This window comes from Podarcis gaigeae (assembly GCF_964106915.1).
Source record: "Podarcis gaigeae genome assembly, chromosome: 12".
NCBI lineage: Eukaryota > Metazoa > Chordata > Lepidosauria > Squamata > Lacertidae > Podarcis > Podarcis gaigeae.
The window spans coordinates 11,570,484-11,585,769 of NC_139688.1; the positions used below are offsets into that span (position 1 = coordinate 11,570,484).

Genomic DNA, 15,286 nt, shown 5'->3' on the forward strand with positions numbered 1-15,286 from the left:
AAATCATACTCTAAAAAATGTAGTTATAAAGATCACAAAAGCTAGCATCTGAATTAAAAGAAACTGTATTATTACTTTCTATCTGTAAAATAGTGCAGCTTTGCAGTAAAAGTAGCTTTGAAAATCTGTAATTATGCACTGTAGTTTTTAGATCAAATATGCTAAAGATATCATATCAGTCTTACTTGCCTTGCTTCCTGTGCAGGTTAACAACCTTCATTATGGATGAATGCCTTTCACATTTGTAGGCCACTATAATCTCTTGTCTGATCAGAAGCACTCTTGCTTTAGGACAGGGTGGTCCAAGCTCTCAAACAAAGTAAGCCACAAGAGTATTTTGACACAGAACCTGGGGCGGGGGGTACACACTGAATTAAATTTCCATATCATAAAGTGTTTGCAATATATTTAATATTATTTATTATACACACATTTATCTACCTACCTACCTAAAAGTGACCAAAAAGATCCCAAATCATGGAGGCTGCCTGGTGTGAGGGAGGTTGCTGGATGCAGGCAGGACTCCAGAAAGGGAAGAGGAAGGGAGAGGGAGGAGCCAAGCGAGTTATTACCAGCTCTTGGTGGGGCAAGTCAGAGAGACGAAAAGAGTGCGAAAATGAGCAACTCACTGCAGCTCTGCCATTTTGCTTTTATTGCTTTCTTGCCCCTTTCCCCCTTCTCTCCTCCTTTGCCACTCCGGCTTCCAGCCCTGCCGCCACCACCACCAAAATATTCAACACATGCACACATGTGTGTGCACACTCACTATCTCTAGTTCAAGTTAGGGATTCTCTCTAGATGAGAGAATCTTCTGCAAGGAAGACATTGTTTGCTTGGCTGAAGATATTGCCTTTCACTCCCCTCCTTTCCTTTCCCCCCCGCATCCTTCTTGCTCTCTACTCATCCTGCCCCCAAGGTGGATTCTCAGCCACAGCTGGGACGAGTGGCTGTGCTGGTCACAAACTAGGGCAAGGCTTTCATGTTGTCGCTTCCAGTTCCCTGCAGCTTCAGTACATAGCAAGGGCCACTAAGAAAGGCCTTGAGGACCACAAGTGGCTTGTGTGCCGCGTGTTGGACAACCCTTGTTTAGGAATACATATATTGGAAATGACTTTACAGTGGAAGGAGATTAAAAAATCTTACCTTTCCAAAGAATTTTGGATGATATAATTAATCCTAAATTAGCCTGTTTTGCATCATAAAAATGTGCATAGGTGCAAGCAACTTTCTCTTTTATCTCTTCTTAGCCTTGAGACTGCATCAAGTAGCTTTGGGCAAAGTCGCTGTCTCTGAGGTTACCTTATCAGCACACAAAGTGGTGTTTTGTTTTGTTTTGAAAAAAAAAAGATAGGCCTGAAGAGCTTATAGTTTACTGTGTGTGTGCTGAAAAGTTTTGTGTCCTTACTAGTCTCTACCACGCATATCTCCTAGAAATCTGTCAACAGAGTTGCTTCTGTGATTGCAATACCTTGATCTAGTGAAAATTATTCTAGAGATACAACTATTAGGCATGGGTGGAGCCAATACTTTTGTTAGGGGGGCAGAACGGATGTGATTGGTCAGTAAGTTAAGTATTTCTATTGTTTCACTTGATGGGGGGGAGCTGCCCCTTGCCCCCCCCCCCCTTGGCTACACCTATGTTGTTAGGGGAAATTCTATAGAGAGCACATAAAATAACCTTCTGCCTCTTTCCTCCAAACGTCTCCCATTTTTTCCATAATGCTCTCCCTTATATTACGGCAAGAATGAATAGTATTGTGATTGCACACATTGTCTTATGTGTGTGTTTCTTTTGCAGCTGCTTCATCTTCAGACAAATAAATGTCTTGTTGCCCAAGGCCACCCAAGTCAAAAAGGAGGACTTGTTGTGGTCAGAGAGTGTGATTACAATGATCAAAATCAGGTAAGTGCCTGAAGACAGCACTTACTTTCTCCTTGCTTTGCATCTCCTAGCATTGTTCATTTTTATAGTCTCCAGTGTTGCTTTATTTTGATCACTCCTTCATAACATTAAAAAACAACAACACCCAAATTCCTTCCTCTATAGACATGAAAAGGGTCTCTCACTTGATATCTTCTCACTGTATGCTCTGGTCATCTATATCTTTTGACACTTAAGTCACACAAAGCTGTCTGTTTGTATCAATTCCCTTTCTGTTATTTCAGGACTGATCACACAGATAAATACATCAGTATCCATTAGCTACTTTTACAAATTTTTGCCACTGTTGTCTGCTTCAAAATCACTTACTAAAAGGAGGCTTTGTGGATTCCTTAAGTACCTCACTACACTAGGTGATACATTCAGAATTCTGCTCAGTGCTTGAGGTCCATTCCAGGAACTTTCCAGGGCACCAAGAACAGATCTGCTTCAAAATGTGCCTTGAGGAGGGGCCCCATGTCCTGGAAATAAGTTCAATAGAGTTACTGGCCCATATGAATGTGGATTTAAAATAGCCAGAGAAATTATATCTGATCCAAAAATGCACAGCTGTTAGAGGGTTTCAGAATTAAAGCAAACAACATCTGGCACCCTCCCTACTTTTAGGTGATTTTAGAGAAGCCAAAAAAGGGGGGAGGAGAGAAAACTGGGAGTTTTCCATTGCTAGCACCTCTCCACATGTTCAGATTGGTCTAATATATTTCCTTTTTAAAGCTCAGCTCATACTTGTTCACAGAAAATAAGTATCTGTGGTAGTTTTTTCTGCTTAAGGTAAACAGATTTTTTTCACTCCTCAATGCTTAATTTGAAAATGTTAAGAAGGGAATCTTACTTAAATGCAATTAATAAGAAATTAATCTGCTTCAAAATACTTTAGAAAGCTGAGATTTTACACTGTGGCATATTTTATAAAGTGATTTGTGGTTGTTTTTGTGTTACTATTTTACTGCTTGTATTTTTGTACAATACTTAGAGGTTTAGAAATGATTTTAAATAAATAAATTATTCCACTAATAGGTATGGCTTTACAATGAAGATCATGAGCTGATCCTAAACAATCTCCTATGCTTGGATGTGTCTGAATCTCACACTTCTGATCCACCACGCCTTATGAAATGCCATGGATCAGGAGGATCTCAGCAATGGGTGCTTGGGGTGAGTTGTGGACAAGAGTGGATGATTTCAGATCTCTTTCTGTGTGTGTCTTTGTGTGGGTAGGTATGTGATTTTCTAATTCTAAAAATCACATATGGGTTAACAATTCCACAGTAATGTTTTTCAGTACAAGTTTCCTATTATTAACAATAATAATAATAATAATAATAATAATAATAATAATAATAATTTATTATTTGTACCCCGCCCATCTGGCTGGGTTTCCCTAGCCACTCTGGGCGGCTTCCATAGAAACCAAAAATACACTAAAATATCACAGATTAAAAACTTCCCTGAACAGGGCTGCCTTAAGATGTCTTCTGAATGTCAGGTAGTTATTTATCACTTTGACGTCTGATGGGAGGGCGTTCCACAGGGCAGGCGCCACTACCGAGAAGGCCCTCTGCCTGGTACCCTGTAGCTTTGCTTCTCGCAATGAGGGAACCGCCAGAAGGCCCTCGGCACTGGACCTCAGCGTCCGGGCAGAACGATGGGGGTGGAGATGCTCCTTCAGGTATACTAGGCCGAGGCCGTTTAGGGCTTTAAAGGTCAACACCAGCACTTTGAATTGTGCTCGGAAACGTACTGGGAACCAATGTAGGTCTTTCAAGACCTGTGTTATGTGGTCTCGGCGGCCGCCCCCAGTCACCAGTCTAGCTGCTGCATTCTGGATTAGTTGTAGTTTCTGAGTCACCTTCAAAGGTAGCCCCACGTAGAGCGCATTGCAGTAGTCCAAGTGGGAGATAACCAGAGCATGCACCACTCTGGCGAGACAGTCCGCAGGCAGATAGGGTCTCAGCCTACGTACCAGATGGAGCTGGTAAACAGCTGCCCTGGACACAGCATTGACCTGCACCTCCATGGACAGCTGTGAGTCCAAAATGACTCCCAGGCTGTGCACCTGGTCCTTCAGGGGCACAGTTACCCTATTCAGGACCAGGGAGTCCTCCACACCTGCCCGCCCGCTGTCCCCCAAAAACAGTACTTCTGTTTTGTCAGGATTCAACCTCAATCCATTAGCCGCCATCCATCCTCCAACTGCCTCCAGGCACTCACACAGGACCTTCACCGCCTTCACTGGTTCTGATTTGAAAGAGAGGTAGAGCTGGGTATCATCTGCATATTGATGGACACCCAGTACAAACCCCCTGATGATCTCTCCCAGTGGCTTCATATAGATGTTAAAAAGCATGGGGGAGAGGACGGAACCCTGAGGCACCCCACAAGTGAGGGCCCAGGGGTCTGAACACTCATCCCCCACCACCACTTTCTGAACCCGGCCCAAGAGGAAGGAGCGGAACCACTGCATAACAGTGCCCCCAGCTCCCAGCCCCTCTAGACGGTCCAGAAGGATGTTATGGTCAATTGTATCAAAGGCCGCTGAGAGATCCAGCAGAACTAGGAAACAACTCTCACCTTTGTCCCTAGCTCGCCGGAGATCATCAACCAGCGCGACCAAGGCAGTTTCAGTCCCATGATGAGGCCTGAATCCCGATTGGAAGGGATCCAAATGGTCTGCATCCTCCAGGCTGCCTGGAGTTGTTCAGCAACCACGCGCTCAATCACCTTGCCCAAGAATGGAAGATTTGAGACTGGGCGATAGTTGGCCATACTGGCCGGGTCTAAAGATGTTTTTTTAAGAAGCGGTTTAATGACCGCCTCTTTCAGCGGATCTGGGAATGTTATTAAATGATGTATGTGCTCATCTAAATTATGTGGAGATCGGTGGAGGAGTGAACTATCATGTAAATGGGCCATTGTTGGAATAAAAATCCAAATACCTCCTTTTGAGGTTATATGGAATAACCTGACAAGCTTAACATTGGAAGACATTTATCTACTGGAGAGTAGCCATGCTGGAAACATTTAATCCAGAGCCCGATTTGCAAAAACCTGGCCATATATGGGTTGACTGTAGATCTAATTGGGTATTTAGAACTACACAAAGATTGTTGCAAGAGGGAGGAGAATGGAGCCCTGCACTCTCAACACCAGCCCCTCAATTCTCTCCACATACCGGAGGGCATGTCTGCAGGAGGGCTGTGCAATAAATTGCCATATTGTTGAATACCAGTACTGTATTGAAATAACATTGTGATAAGTGTTTCCACAGGGCAATATGCTGCTAAGCAAAGAATGGAGACTTAACAGCTTCCCAGGGGGTAGCTCAGCTGAAGGACAGTTTGCATTGCAGGCATGGTTTCTCCAGCTTTGTTTGCTCTCTCCCTCCTCCCTCCTAACCCATAAGAAATGACACCAGGGTAGCGCATTGCATTTTGAAATTGTGCCTCTTTACTACCATGTCTGGTTATTTTAAAATGAAAGTCTGTTCTGCAGTACAAATCATCTGGAGGGCACAAGGCTGGAGAAGGCTGACCTATATCAATATTCCATGAGATGAGCTCTCCGGGATTAGCTTCATGGAAACACTAATCTCACCGTTTTTGTCTACAGTGGTAACGTATTGTAATGTTTGCAGAGTTCCCCAGCTTTGCAATACAGTGGTACCTCGGGTTAAGTACTTAATTCGTTCCGGAGGTCCGTTCTTAACCTGAAACTGTTCTTAAATTTAAGCACCACTTTAGCTAATGGGGCCTCCTGCTGCTGCCATGCCGCCAGAGCACGATTTCTGTTCTCATCCTGAAGCAAAGTTCTTAACCTGAAGCACGATTTCTGGGTTAGCAGAGTCTGTAACCTGAAGCATATGTAACCTGAAGCGTATGTATCCCGAGGTACCACTGTACATAGATTTGACTAAGAAAAGTGATCCAAACAGATTACTACAGCATCAAGCTTCAAACATTAGTGCCTGCAGAGTTCCTGTCCTCTAGATGAGTAGTGACTGAATCAGGGCAACATTTTAACTGCCCTAGTAAGGTCAGCTCTTCTCACCCCAGCAAAGACAATAATCTCATTCAGAAGTAGGTTTTGAGCTGCTTTGCCTCAACTGTTGTGTTTTATTTTTCTGTCTCCAGAAACATAATCGACTCTATCAGGTGTCTGTTGGGCAATGCATGAAGGTAGCTGATCCGCTTAGCCTCAAAGGATATGTGACCATGGCAATTTGTGACGGCTCCCTCCCTCAGCAGTGGCGCTTTGAAAGCTGAGTGACAGTGAAGGCCCATTTCTACAGTAGCCCATAGTTGACCTTATAGAGCCTGCAGTCCCTGCTGCTATTTCTGAAACGGAACAGTTTGGAAAGCTTTTAGAAGCAAGCGGAATAGGAGCTGTGGCAGCCACGTTTCAATCTCTACACACATAGAAGTGCAATTCATGTAAGTTTTTTTGCACTTCCCTGGCAAATGTAGATACTCTAAATAGTTAGACCATTGTATTTAATTAGGAAAGAAAATTAATATTGAATATTTCCAATAGTCAGATGACTACCTTGTCTTGCCAGTACTTCTTGCACAAGTATTACTGTACTATTATTTTCTTTGTTGGGATGAATTATTTTAACTGATCTGGAAAAAGAATATTCATTTTTAAACCAATCTCTGTATTTAATTTTAATTCATTAATTTTAACATGTTACATTGTTAACATTTTATGTCACGGAATTTAAAATAAGTCATTACAGATTTTGATGACTCTGGGCAGCATCCAGAATCATGAAGTGGAAATATGTTTATGCAGTGGGTCTCATGCCTTCTGCCTGCTGCCCCCCTGTATCCCAAAAGCCTCCCCTGACGATCTGGGAATCCTTAGGGCGGTATGAGAATGGGGGCTGCAGCAGTCGGGAACAATTACTGGAATTCAGGTAGGGGCTGACTTGCAATAGCAGAAGTGCCTTTCTGCTTGCGAATCTTCAGGTGCCACCATATGAAATTGGCATTTTAAGAGCAAGTATGGTACTTTTTCTGTTATAATCAGTTTCTGAGTGAAGAGGTCAACAGAAATGATTATGGTGCAAGATGTATGTATCTCAATACACTTGTGTGGACTTTTTAATTTCTTCCTCTGGATTGAAAGCATTAATTGCTGATTTTTCCTTTATTTGTTCATTCAGCACTGGTTTAAAATGCAGTTGCATAATAAACTTGTGAAAATACTTCAGGGTTAACAATGTTTGAAACATTTTCTGTCTTTCTCTGAAATTGAGCAATATGCTTAAGACCTTGCCCAAAGGGGGTGGGGGAGATCTGTACCTTATAAGAATTTAAGTTTTAATTTGTCACAGAGTTAATTTTTACTGATTTGTGGACTGTATGCTGCTCAACATACAAATGGAATATCAGCTAGTGTGTGCCACCTGTCTTATTTAAAGAAGTCGTCTAGTTAGGCCTGCATCCCCAGCACATAACAAAGCACACTATGAACACTTCTGAACATAGAATGCACTTTCATTTCAGTGAAGCTAGCAGCTCTGTAAGTATGGGGAAGAAAGCCCTTGTTAAGAAACAGCCCTCATGAAGTATATAAGCCAACAAAACAATGGCTATCAGCTGCACTGTGTTCATACAGAAAGAAAGCTGTGGGTGGAAGTTGCAGTGCCAATTCAAGGGATTTGAATATGTCCTAATATTTACTGTACCTTATTTTCAAAGAATTGAGCAGATTATATCCAGATGTAGAAGGCTATGGTATCCAGAACAGAAAATTGGGTGGAGTTCTTGTGGGCAGTGATTTTACTCTGCAGATCATTCAAAAGCCATATACTATAAATAGTCTGGGAAGCATTCAGATTATATGAACTAGCACTGTAGCTTTCTTCCAACTTTATCTGCTCTAGTTTGGAGTAAAGGTGATGGATTTGTTTTTATATTATTATGGCTGCTTCTCTCTTTGAATGGCAGTGCAGTGCTGTACCAAACTCATGAGGCTCCTAAGAAAACCATCTAGGAACATTTTAGTAAAATAAGAAACATTTCCAAATGAAAATATAGAGGTAATATTTATAGATGTAAAATATTTTATTTGTAAATGCTGATCTTCTAAATCTGTTTCCACAAATTTCAAAGCCCATAACACTCTGTATACTTCAAAAATTCATTTTTTGCCAACATTAGATAACTATTATACAGAACAGAAAAAACCTGTAGGACAAATACTGGTAGGATGTTGGAATATTGTACAAGAGAAGAAAAATATTCGAGAAACAAATTTCATACAGCTATTTATCAAGAGAAAAATATATACAATTGATTTATTCTGTAAGATAAAAATACATCATGCCATATACATTACAAGTTCAGAACTGTAGCACTGAATATATCAACAGTTTTACAGTCCACTTTCGCTGTGCACACAAAAAACTTCATTTTTTTAATATTTAGACTGTGAAGTGTCAGTACCAGAATTTAAAGTACAAAATAAAAAAACTAACCTGCTTCAAAATGTTGATTAGGTTTCTACAAGCAAACACAAACAGTGTTTTTTTTTTTAAAGAAATGTAAACAAAACAATCCATACAAACACATTTTTTAAATTACATTTTCCAAAACCCTATTGCCAGAGTCCTGCAGCTGAAAGCACAATTACACCTAATTTTTTCTTTGTTTTTACTTTTAAAGAAGGCAGCTATTGTATTAGACTTACGCTCTCACTACACATTTCTATTTTCATTACATGATTTAGTGTAAGCTGAACAGTTCATGTAATCCCCACTACTATTTTCTGGAAAAGAAAATCAATGTTCAGCTTCTATTTTGGGTGGTTTTAGCAGTTATTCACAGTTATCACAAATTCTAAGCACAAAAAACCTGATTTAAGAAATAGGGATGTAACAATATAATACAAATAAAATAAATCAGTCTAAATTTCCTCAGACATCTACAAAAGTCATAGTTGTAATATACATGCTCTCTACCAGTCTTAACGGTTACTTAAAAAAGTTATTAATAGAGCACAGTTGAGCCTGCTTTAAAGATTAAAAAAATAAAGTAAAACCTCTCTTTAAATTGAGATTTTGGTTATTCCATAACAATTGTAATGGCATTTTTAATACATGAGATCATATTGTAACATCCCTATCAAAGTTTTATAATAAGCACCCGAACTGCTGCAAAGTCTGGTAGCATTTGGTCAATTACTATTTTTTTATACTGTACTTTATTCCTCAAAATATTTACACTTTTGTACAAAGTAACAGGGTTTGTTAGTTCTGCAGGTAACAGCAGCAGCTTGGCTTCTAACTTTTCCTTTTAAAAATAGCTTCATTCACTTATTTCAATAATAAATACAAAAAGTTTCTCTTATTTTACAGAAATCAAAAACTACAATAAACTGACTCATGGAATCAAGTATTTTAAATGTATTTTAGTGCAAGTTATTTCCCTTAGCTCTATCCCTAAGGAAGTCATTTCAGTACATTCCTTGTTCAGTGGTGTCTACTTTTATTTATTTATTTTTCTGTATTTAGAGGGCCTGCCCCTTTAATAAGTAAGGCTGTGGCCAGCACTTTGGACGTCTCCCTTTCGCTGGTGATTTCAGTCTACATTCATTGATGCCCCACTGCCCTTTTGCAGTTCAGCCATAGCTTCTCTGCCCAAGTTCAACGATTTCTCCTTATGAGTTCATAAAATCAAAAGTGCTGGACTGGTTTGGAGATCAGTTTCACCTCTGTGTGCCTCGGACATCAGGCAACAACTCCATATTCTGCCAGCTTGCTTCACACTGGTGTAGAATACAACTTTCAGAAGTGATTGCTTTCACACCCACCCACACCCACCCCATAAAAATCAAAAAAATCAAAATCACTTCTTCCTTGGGACAAGCAACCCCTGGAGACAGCAAGGAATGCATCTAGTTCATCCATTTTCGGCAGTTTACAGCTCCACAGTGACATGGAATCTTGTGCTGGTCATCTTCAAAATCAAACTTATAGTCATAACAGAGCTGAAAGAAAGGGACTGCCAGTTAGGTTTGGTGTTTGCAAAATCAAGAGCAACTACTCACCTCATATATATATATATATGGACGTTTTCTCAATTTCATCATATGTTGATGGATTTTAAGTTGCTAACATTGATTATGAATGGAAGAAACAGCTTCTTGCAAGGTGAACTGTGCCTAGGGTGCTAAAGCTCAGCCTCGTTGAATCAATATAGTGGTAAATGCCAAATTCATCTGTAATGTGATAATGGGCTGAGTAGCCACCCAGAATGGCTGGGGCAACCACTTCAGATGGGTGGGGTATAAATAATAAATTCTTCTATTATTATTACCCTGAAATGGTGTTGCAGATTAAGGGTTGGTATAGGTGATACCTATTTCTGTAACCAGTCTAACCAGCTCATTGTGGCTGTTTTTATTTGCCAGAGTTCTTGCTACTGAAAATATAGTGCAGAATCAAATGTGCTGATTGAGGTACAAGAATATTCCCCAAGGTGTTTGGAAGCATACACCTGAAAAGCCTTTATCTGTTGCTATCAAAGTAACTTTCCACGTTGGGGGCAAATACATCTCCACATGAAACGGTCTGCATGTTGCCCAAGAACTCTACAACACTGCTGTGTGCATTTGGGCTCCAAAACACTTAAACCAGAATGAATTTTTTTTTAAGTAATAGTTTTCCAATATCCTATTTAGTGTGACGTTTCAGCATACAAAGCAATGTTTTACATTCTGCACACTTCTATATGTGTAGTTGCAGAAGTAAGCCCTGTTGAGTTCAATGAAAGTTACTCCCAGGTATGTGGGTAGAGGAACATGGTAAATGCTAAACAGCTTTACAGTATAAACAAACTTTAACAAGGCATTCTTCAGAATGGCTTCTAATAGATTGCCTAAAATGCTAAGCAGTGCATGGGAAAAAATACAAGGGGGTGAGACTGTCCAGTTGACGAGTCAACAGAAAATAAATAAATCATAGTACTTACAAAAATGTTTCAGCACTTGCTTCTTTTTTAACTAGGAATTTTAGAAAGAAGAAATTGAGCATATTCTACAAATAAAGGTTTAAGCTACTAGAAGCTATGCAAATCCTACCTCTTCTCCCTTCTGGATTCTCCTGCTAGAGCTAATGATGATCTTATGTCCCCTTTCAAAGGTTACCACCTCAGCCACACAGTTTGGTGCACAGGAATGGTTAATATACCTACAAGGGGTGGGGGGTTGGGAAAACAGGAGAAATCCAGGCACATGTTTTAAAGTGTTGAGGAAGCAAACTGATTTTACAGTTCTGATCTTTGCCCAGGAAAAAACAAAGTTCAAAAAGTGCTCTATTGCTGGACATCTGCTTTGAGAGCACAAATCAAGGCTACAGTAAATTAATAAGGCAGCTTTAGTTTACTGGGAGTATGACAGTTGAATGCGCCAACTTAGAGAATAAAGGCAATTGCGGAAGAACACTTCCAGTAGAACTCCTCAGGAAAGAGCCAGCAAAGAGAACATGGCTGGCATCCAAAAATGAGATCACCCTTCCTCTCAAGAGCCACCCACCTTGCAGGACCTCCTGTCAATGTGGCATCAATGACATGGTCATTGTCAATGCGGAACATGTACACTCCGCGATTCTGCGAGGAGGGAAACAGAGAGAAAATGCTGTCAGATCTGTACAAGAAGAGTCAGTCATTCAAACAAAAGGAGTGACACACGGTTCAAAGTGTTTTTCAGATTCATAATGAGACAACCCATTGGCATACTGTGGGAGACTTGGGTATATTTATACCCAACACAGAAAGCAAAGCATGCTTACTAGTATTTTGTGACTAGATGTATTGAATAGAAAAGGCAACCTAGAAGATCCTTTAGAGACAGGCTCAGAAACGGCCACAAACTAATAGTCACAGTCAGTCTAAATCAGGCATGTCCAACTTCCAAGAGACTGCAATCTACTCCCACTATAAAAAAAAAAAAAACTGGCAGTGATCTACCCATTGGATTGATCTAAGTTGTTGAACTTTTTTTAGGAAAGCAAAAGTTGTTGTTGAGCTTTTTTTTGGAGAGCGAAAGTAGTTGTTGGGTTTTTTTTGGGGGGGTGGGGTGGGGAGATCGACCAGTGATCGACTGGTAGATTGCAATTGACCTGTTGGACATGCCTGCTCTAAATGAATTCACATTCTCACACAATCTGTACCTATAGTCACAGGATGGTTGTGGGGACATGGATGTTACTCTGAATGGTTGGTGTGTATCGTAGTCTCTGTGTTGCACAGATCTCTACATATATGGGCCCAGATATCAGTTCATACATTTTTCACACACAATGTTTATGAACACAATGAACATCTGTTAATACTTTGAGCCATTTTTTAAAATTCTCCAGAAACACCAGGTGCTCCTGCTATCTGGAGACACAGTTCTGAGTGCTTCACATCCAAGCTGTAATACATGTCAGCATTCACAACGCTATAGCTGTTTGCTCTGGAGAAGAGCTCACACATTTGTGACTATCTTACATGAGTTCTTGAAACAGGTTAAGTTGCCTTATGTAATACCTGAGATTCATAAAGCTTCTCTTTCCTGTTGGCTACCTCATTGCGGATGATGGTTCCAATATATTCAATGACCATGGTGTGCTTTTCAATGTCTCTAGCAGCATATAAGCCCAGGCCCTACAAAGAATAGTAGATGCTTTAGGAATATCTCAGTACCAGAGTGCACAACCTGAACACTATGTTGGTGTAGGGTACAAGAACTGATGCTTTTTAGCAAACTTACAGTCAATCCTATACATGTTTACTCAGAGGTATGTCCCTCTGTGTTCAATGGAGATTACTCCCATTTAAGGGAGTAGCTCAAATCAGCAAGGAGAAAAATAACACTAACATAGCCCACCAGTACACAAGTGCTATTCAGACCTTAATGTAAATTGCATGTAGTCTTTTAGGCAAGAAACCTCACAAGTGGCTTATATGAGCCACAATAAATAAAATTAATAAAATACAGGATCACAAATATATCACATATATAAAACAGCCCTGAAAAATAGCTGCATGTCCAGCAACAGGCAAGTGTAATATAATTAATATCAGCTAAAACATTTAAACAATTTCAAATCAGTGGGACCATAACTTGAAATTAATGGGCTTTGGAAGGCCTGCAGTTGGGAAGGAGCCATTGGGATGAAGTTCCACAAGTGCAGGGCTAGCACCATAAAGGCCCTATTCTTTATGCCCACCAGTCTGATTGATCTTACAGGCAGGCCTTACAGCAGGGTCTCCACAGTAGATCTCTGGGCCCAGGCAAGTATGAAGGGCTCCTTTCTCCTTTAAAGATCAACACCAGTATATTAAATTTATTGATGTTATATATTTTACCAGCCATCTGGCCCACATTGATAGACAGATTTTTCACCAACGGAAATGTTCTAGCAATCTTCAAAGGCAGCCCTATATGCAATAGCAAAGTCATAATGTCACTAGTTCATGAATCACAGAAGTCAGGTCCACTGTCTACATAATTGGGGCTCCTCTCTTGTGGAGCCAATCATCTACCAGCCAAGCAAGTTTAGCAGCAGGCCAAGATGAGCAAGGCAGACCTAACAAACCCCAAACTCCCAAATTAACTAACACATCAACAGCAAATATGCAGATAGAAGGCCAGTAGTGGTGGTGATAGTATATTTTATAGACTGTCACATGTACAGCTTATCTGCATATTGGACAGATGTTTGTTCCCTTGAGACCAAGATGGCTGACTTGGAGAAACTATATTTCAAGCAGCACACATTTTCCCCAAAGATATTAGAAAACCGTTTGGATTCATCATCCTCTGGAAGCAAACCATTAGTGTTGACCCTCCACCACTGTGAAGGTTACAAGAAGCCTGAAGGTCAAATGTGATCAGCTAATGATCAGATCATGACAATGAAGCCATTACTAGCTCCTCTTCCCACAGAGAATTTCCCCCTAGCCCAGTACAGAACACCAAAGTATGCTATACCACTTACATTGAGCCTGATTTTAATCTGAGCCGGACCATGGCTTCATATTGTTTTCATGGCTGATTGGAAGAGACAGTGGCAAATTTTTTAAAGACTGAATGCATTGCACAGCAAAGTTGTTGCAACTGACCTGAATACGTGAGCGTGCCAAATAGACGTTGGATTTCCATTCGGTCTTCATTTTTCGGTACTGAGAGGACTTTGAATGAACAAACTGTTTACTGTAAGGTGCATTCAGTTCTCCTGTAACTGTGCTCTGAAATGACTTCGAAGTGCTGGTGCTATTTAAGGTATGAGGCCTGCAGTAGTGGGTCATATAACAGAAGAGACAAAGAAGGAAAACTGAAGATCTCTCTGAATTTTATGACATTTAGAGGTTGTTTTTTTTTTAAAAAAAACAAACTCAAAGACAGACAAACATTCAAAGCCAGCTAGCAGAGACAACAGAGCAGCTCCCCTGGCTCAGACATGCACATACACAGCCAACAACAACAGGGTTTGTAAGCAGCACACAGAAGCACAGGTATCCTACGCAGCCTATAAACCCTGGGCTGTACTATGTGAATTTAAAAGAAAATACCTTAACACAAACCTCTTGACATGGCTGCTCATTTTTGGCTCAGAGCGGGCGCAGCCTGTGGGGTTGATGGCAAGAGGAAGTTCCATGAGGGGGTTTCGGCCATACCGGAAGGTGTAATGTTCACAAGCCTCAACCCCAGGAAGCTGTAAACACACCAAGGAGTCACATGTCAGTGCAGTTGCAGAACAGCCAAAGAAATGTTCTCTGATTCAGGAATAGGTTTAGGAATTAGAATAGCACACACAGAGAGAGACAGCACTCAGTGAAGTGCTTTACAAAACTGCCTTTTTCCTTCTTGCTTTTCTTTAAGAGCACAGATCCTCAAACCGATTGCACAAACCCAACCCTGCCTTTTCTATCCTAGCCTGCAATACTCAATAAGCCCCTGGGTGCTTTGCCCACTCACATAGTATCTACTAATGCATACTTCTACCTGCAAAACCTGCTGCCCTAAGTGTTGGAAAGAGGTGGGGTGGGCGAGCAGACAGGCAATTGCAATACCCCACATCAAACCATTGTTTCCTGTTTCTAAACCTCTGAAAGTGAGCCTATAACCCTGGCGAAAAGGCCTGCTTCAGGGCTTTCCACTGACTAAATTTTAATGCTAGTTATGGCACAGCATTCTATACCAGAACCATTTCTTCCTTCAGACTCTATGACAAGTTTTCAATAGGTAAGAGCCTGGACACATGTTACACGCATTGCATAAAAAAAGTGCCGTGTCTAAGACAGACAGTGATTTACTACTAAAGAGTAACAAGCCCAGAACCGGCCTAGTACA

The 15,286-nt window shown here is 40.7% G+C and overlaps 2 protein-coding genes across 26 annotated transcripts in view; one reads left to right on the top strand and one right to left on the bottom strand.

Annotated features, from left to right (window-relative positions):
- GALNT11 (polypeptide N-acetylgalactosaminyltransferase 11) overlaps nucleotides 1–7,163 on the top strand; it is a 29,998-nt gene extending 22,835 nt beyond the window's left edge. For all 4 annotated transcript variants that reach the window (XM_083704914.1, XM_083704915.1, XM_083704916.1 and 1 more), the window contains 3 exons: nucleotides 1,799–1,903; nucleotides 2,960–3,097; nucleotides 6,073–7,163. In XM_083704914.1, coding sequence (XP_083561040.1) covers nucleotides 1,799–1,903; nucleotides 2,960–3,097; nucleotides 6,073–6,204 — 375 coding nt within the window. In that variant the 3' untranslated portion in view covers nucleotides 6,205–7,163. The remainder of the gene's footprint in view (nucleotides 1–1,798; nucleotides 1,904–2,959; nucleotides 3,098–6,072) is intronic.
- An 828-nt stretch (nucleotides 7,164–7,991) lies between these two features.
- The window catches only part of KMT2C (lysine methyltransferase 2C), a 151,828-nt gene continuing 144,533 nt past the window's right edge, over nucleotides 7,992–15,286 (bottom strand). For 21 of the 22 annotated variants that reach the window (XM_083704439.1, XM_083704435.1, XM_083704423.1 and 18 more), the window contains 6 exons: nucleotides 14,506–14,648; nucleotides 14,056–14,224; nucleotides 12,478–12,594; nucleotides 11,480–11,553; nucleotides 11,027–11,135; nucleotides 7,992–9,934 (listed from right to left, as the gene is read on the bottom strand). In XM_083704439.1, coding sequence (XP_083560565.1) covers nucleotides 9,842–9,934; nucleotides 11,027–11,135; nucleotides 11,480–11,553; nucleotides 12,478–12,594; nucleotides 14,056–14,224; nucleotides 14,506–14,648 — 705 coding nt within the window. In that variant the 3' untranslated portion in view covers nucleotides 7,992–9,841. The remainder of the gene's footprint in view (nucleotides 9,935–11,026; nucleotides 11,136–11,479; nucleotides 11,554–12,477; nucleotides 12,595–14,055; nucleotides 14,225–14,505; nucleotides 14,649–15,286) is intronic. The other variant, XM_083704434.1, reaches the window with a different exon arrangement.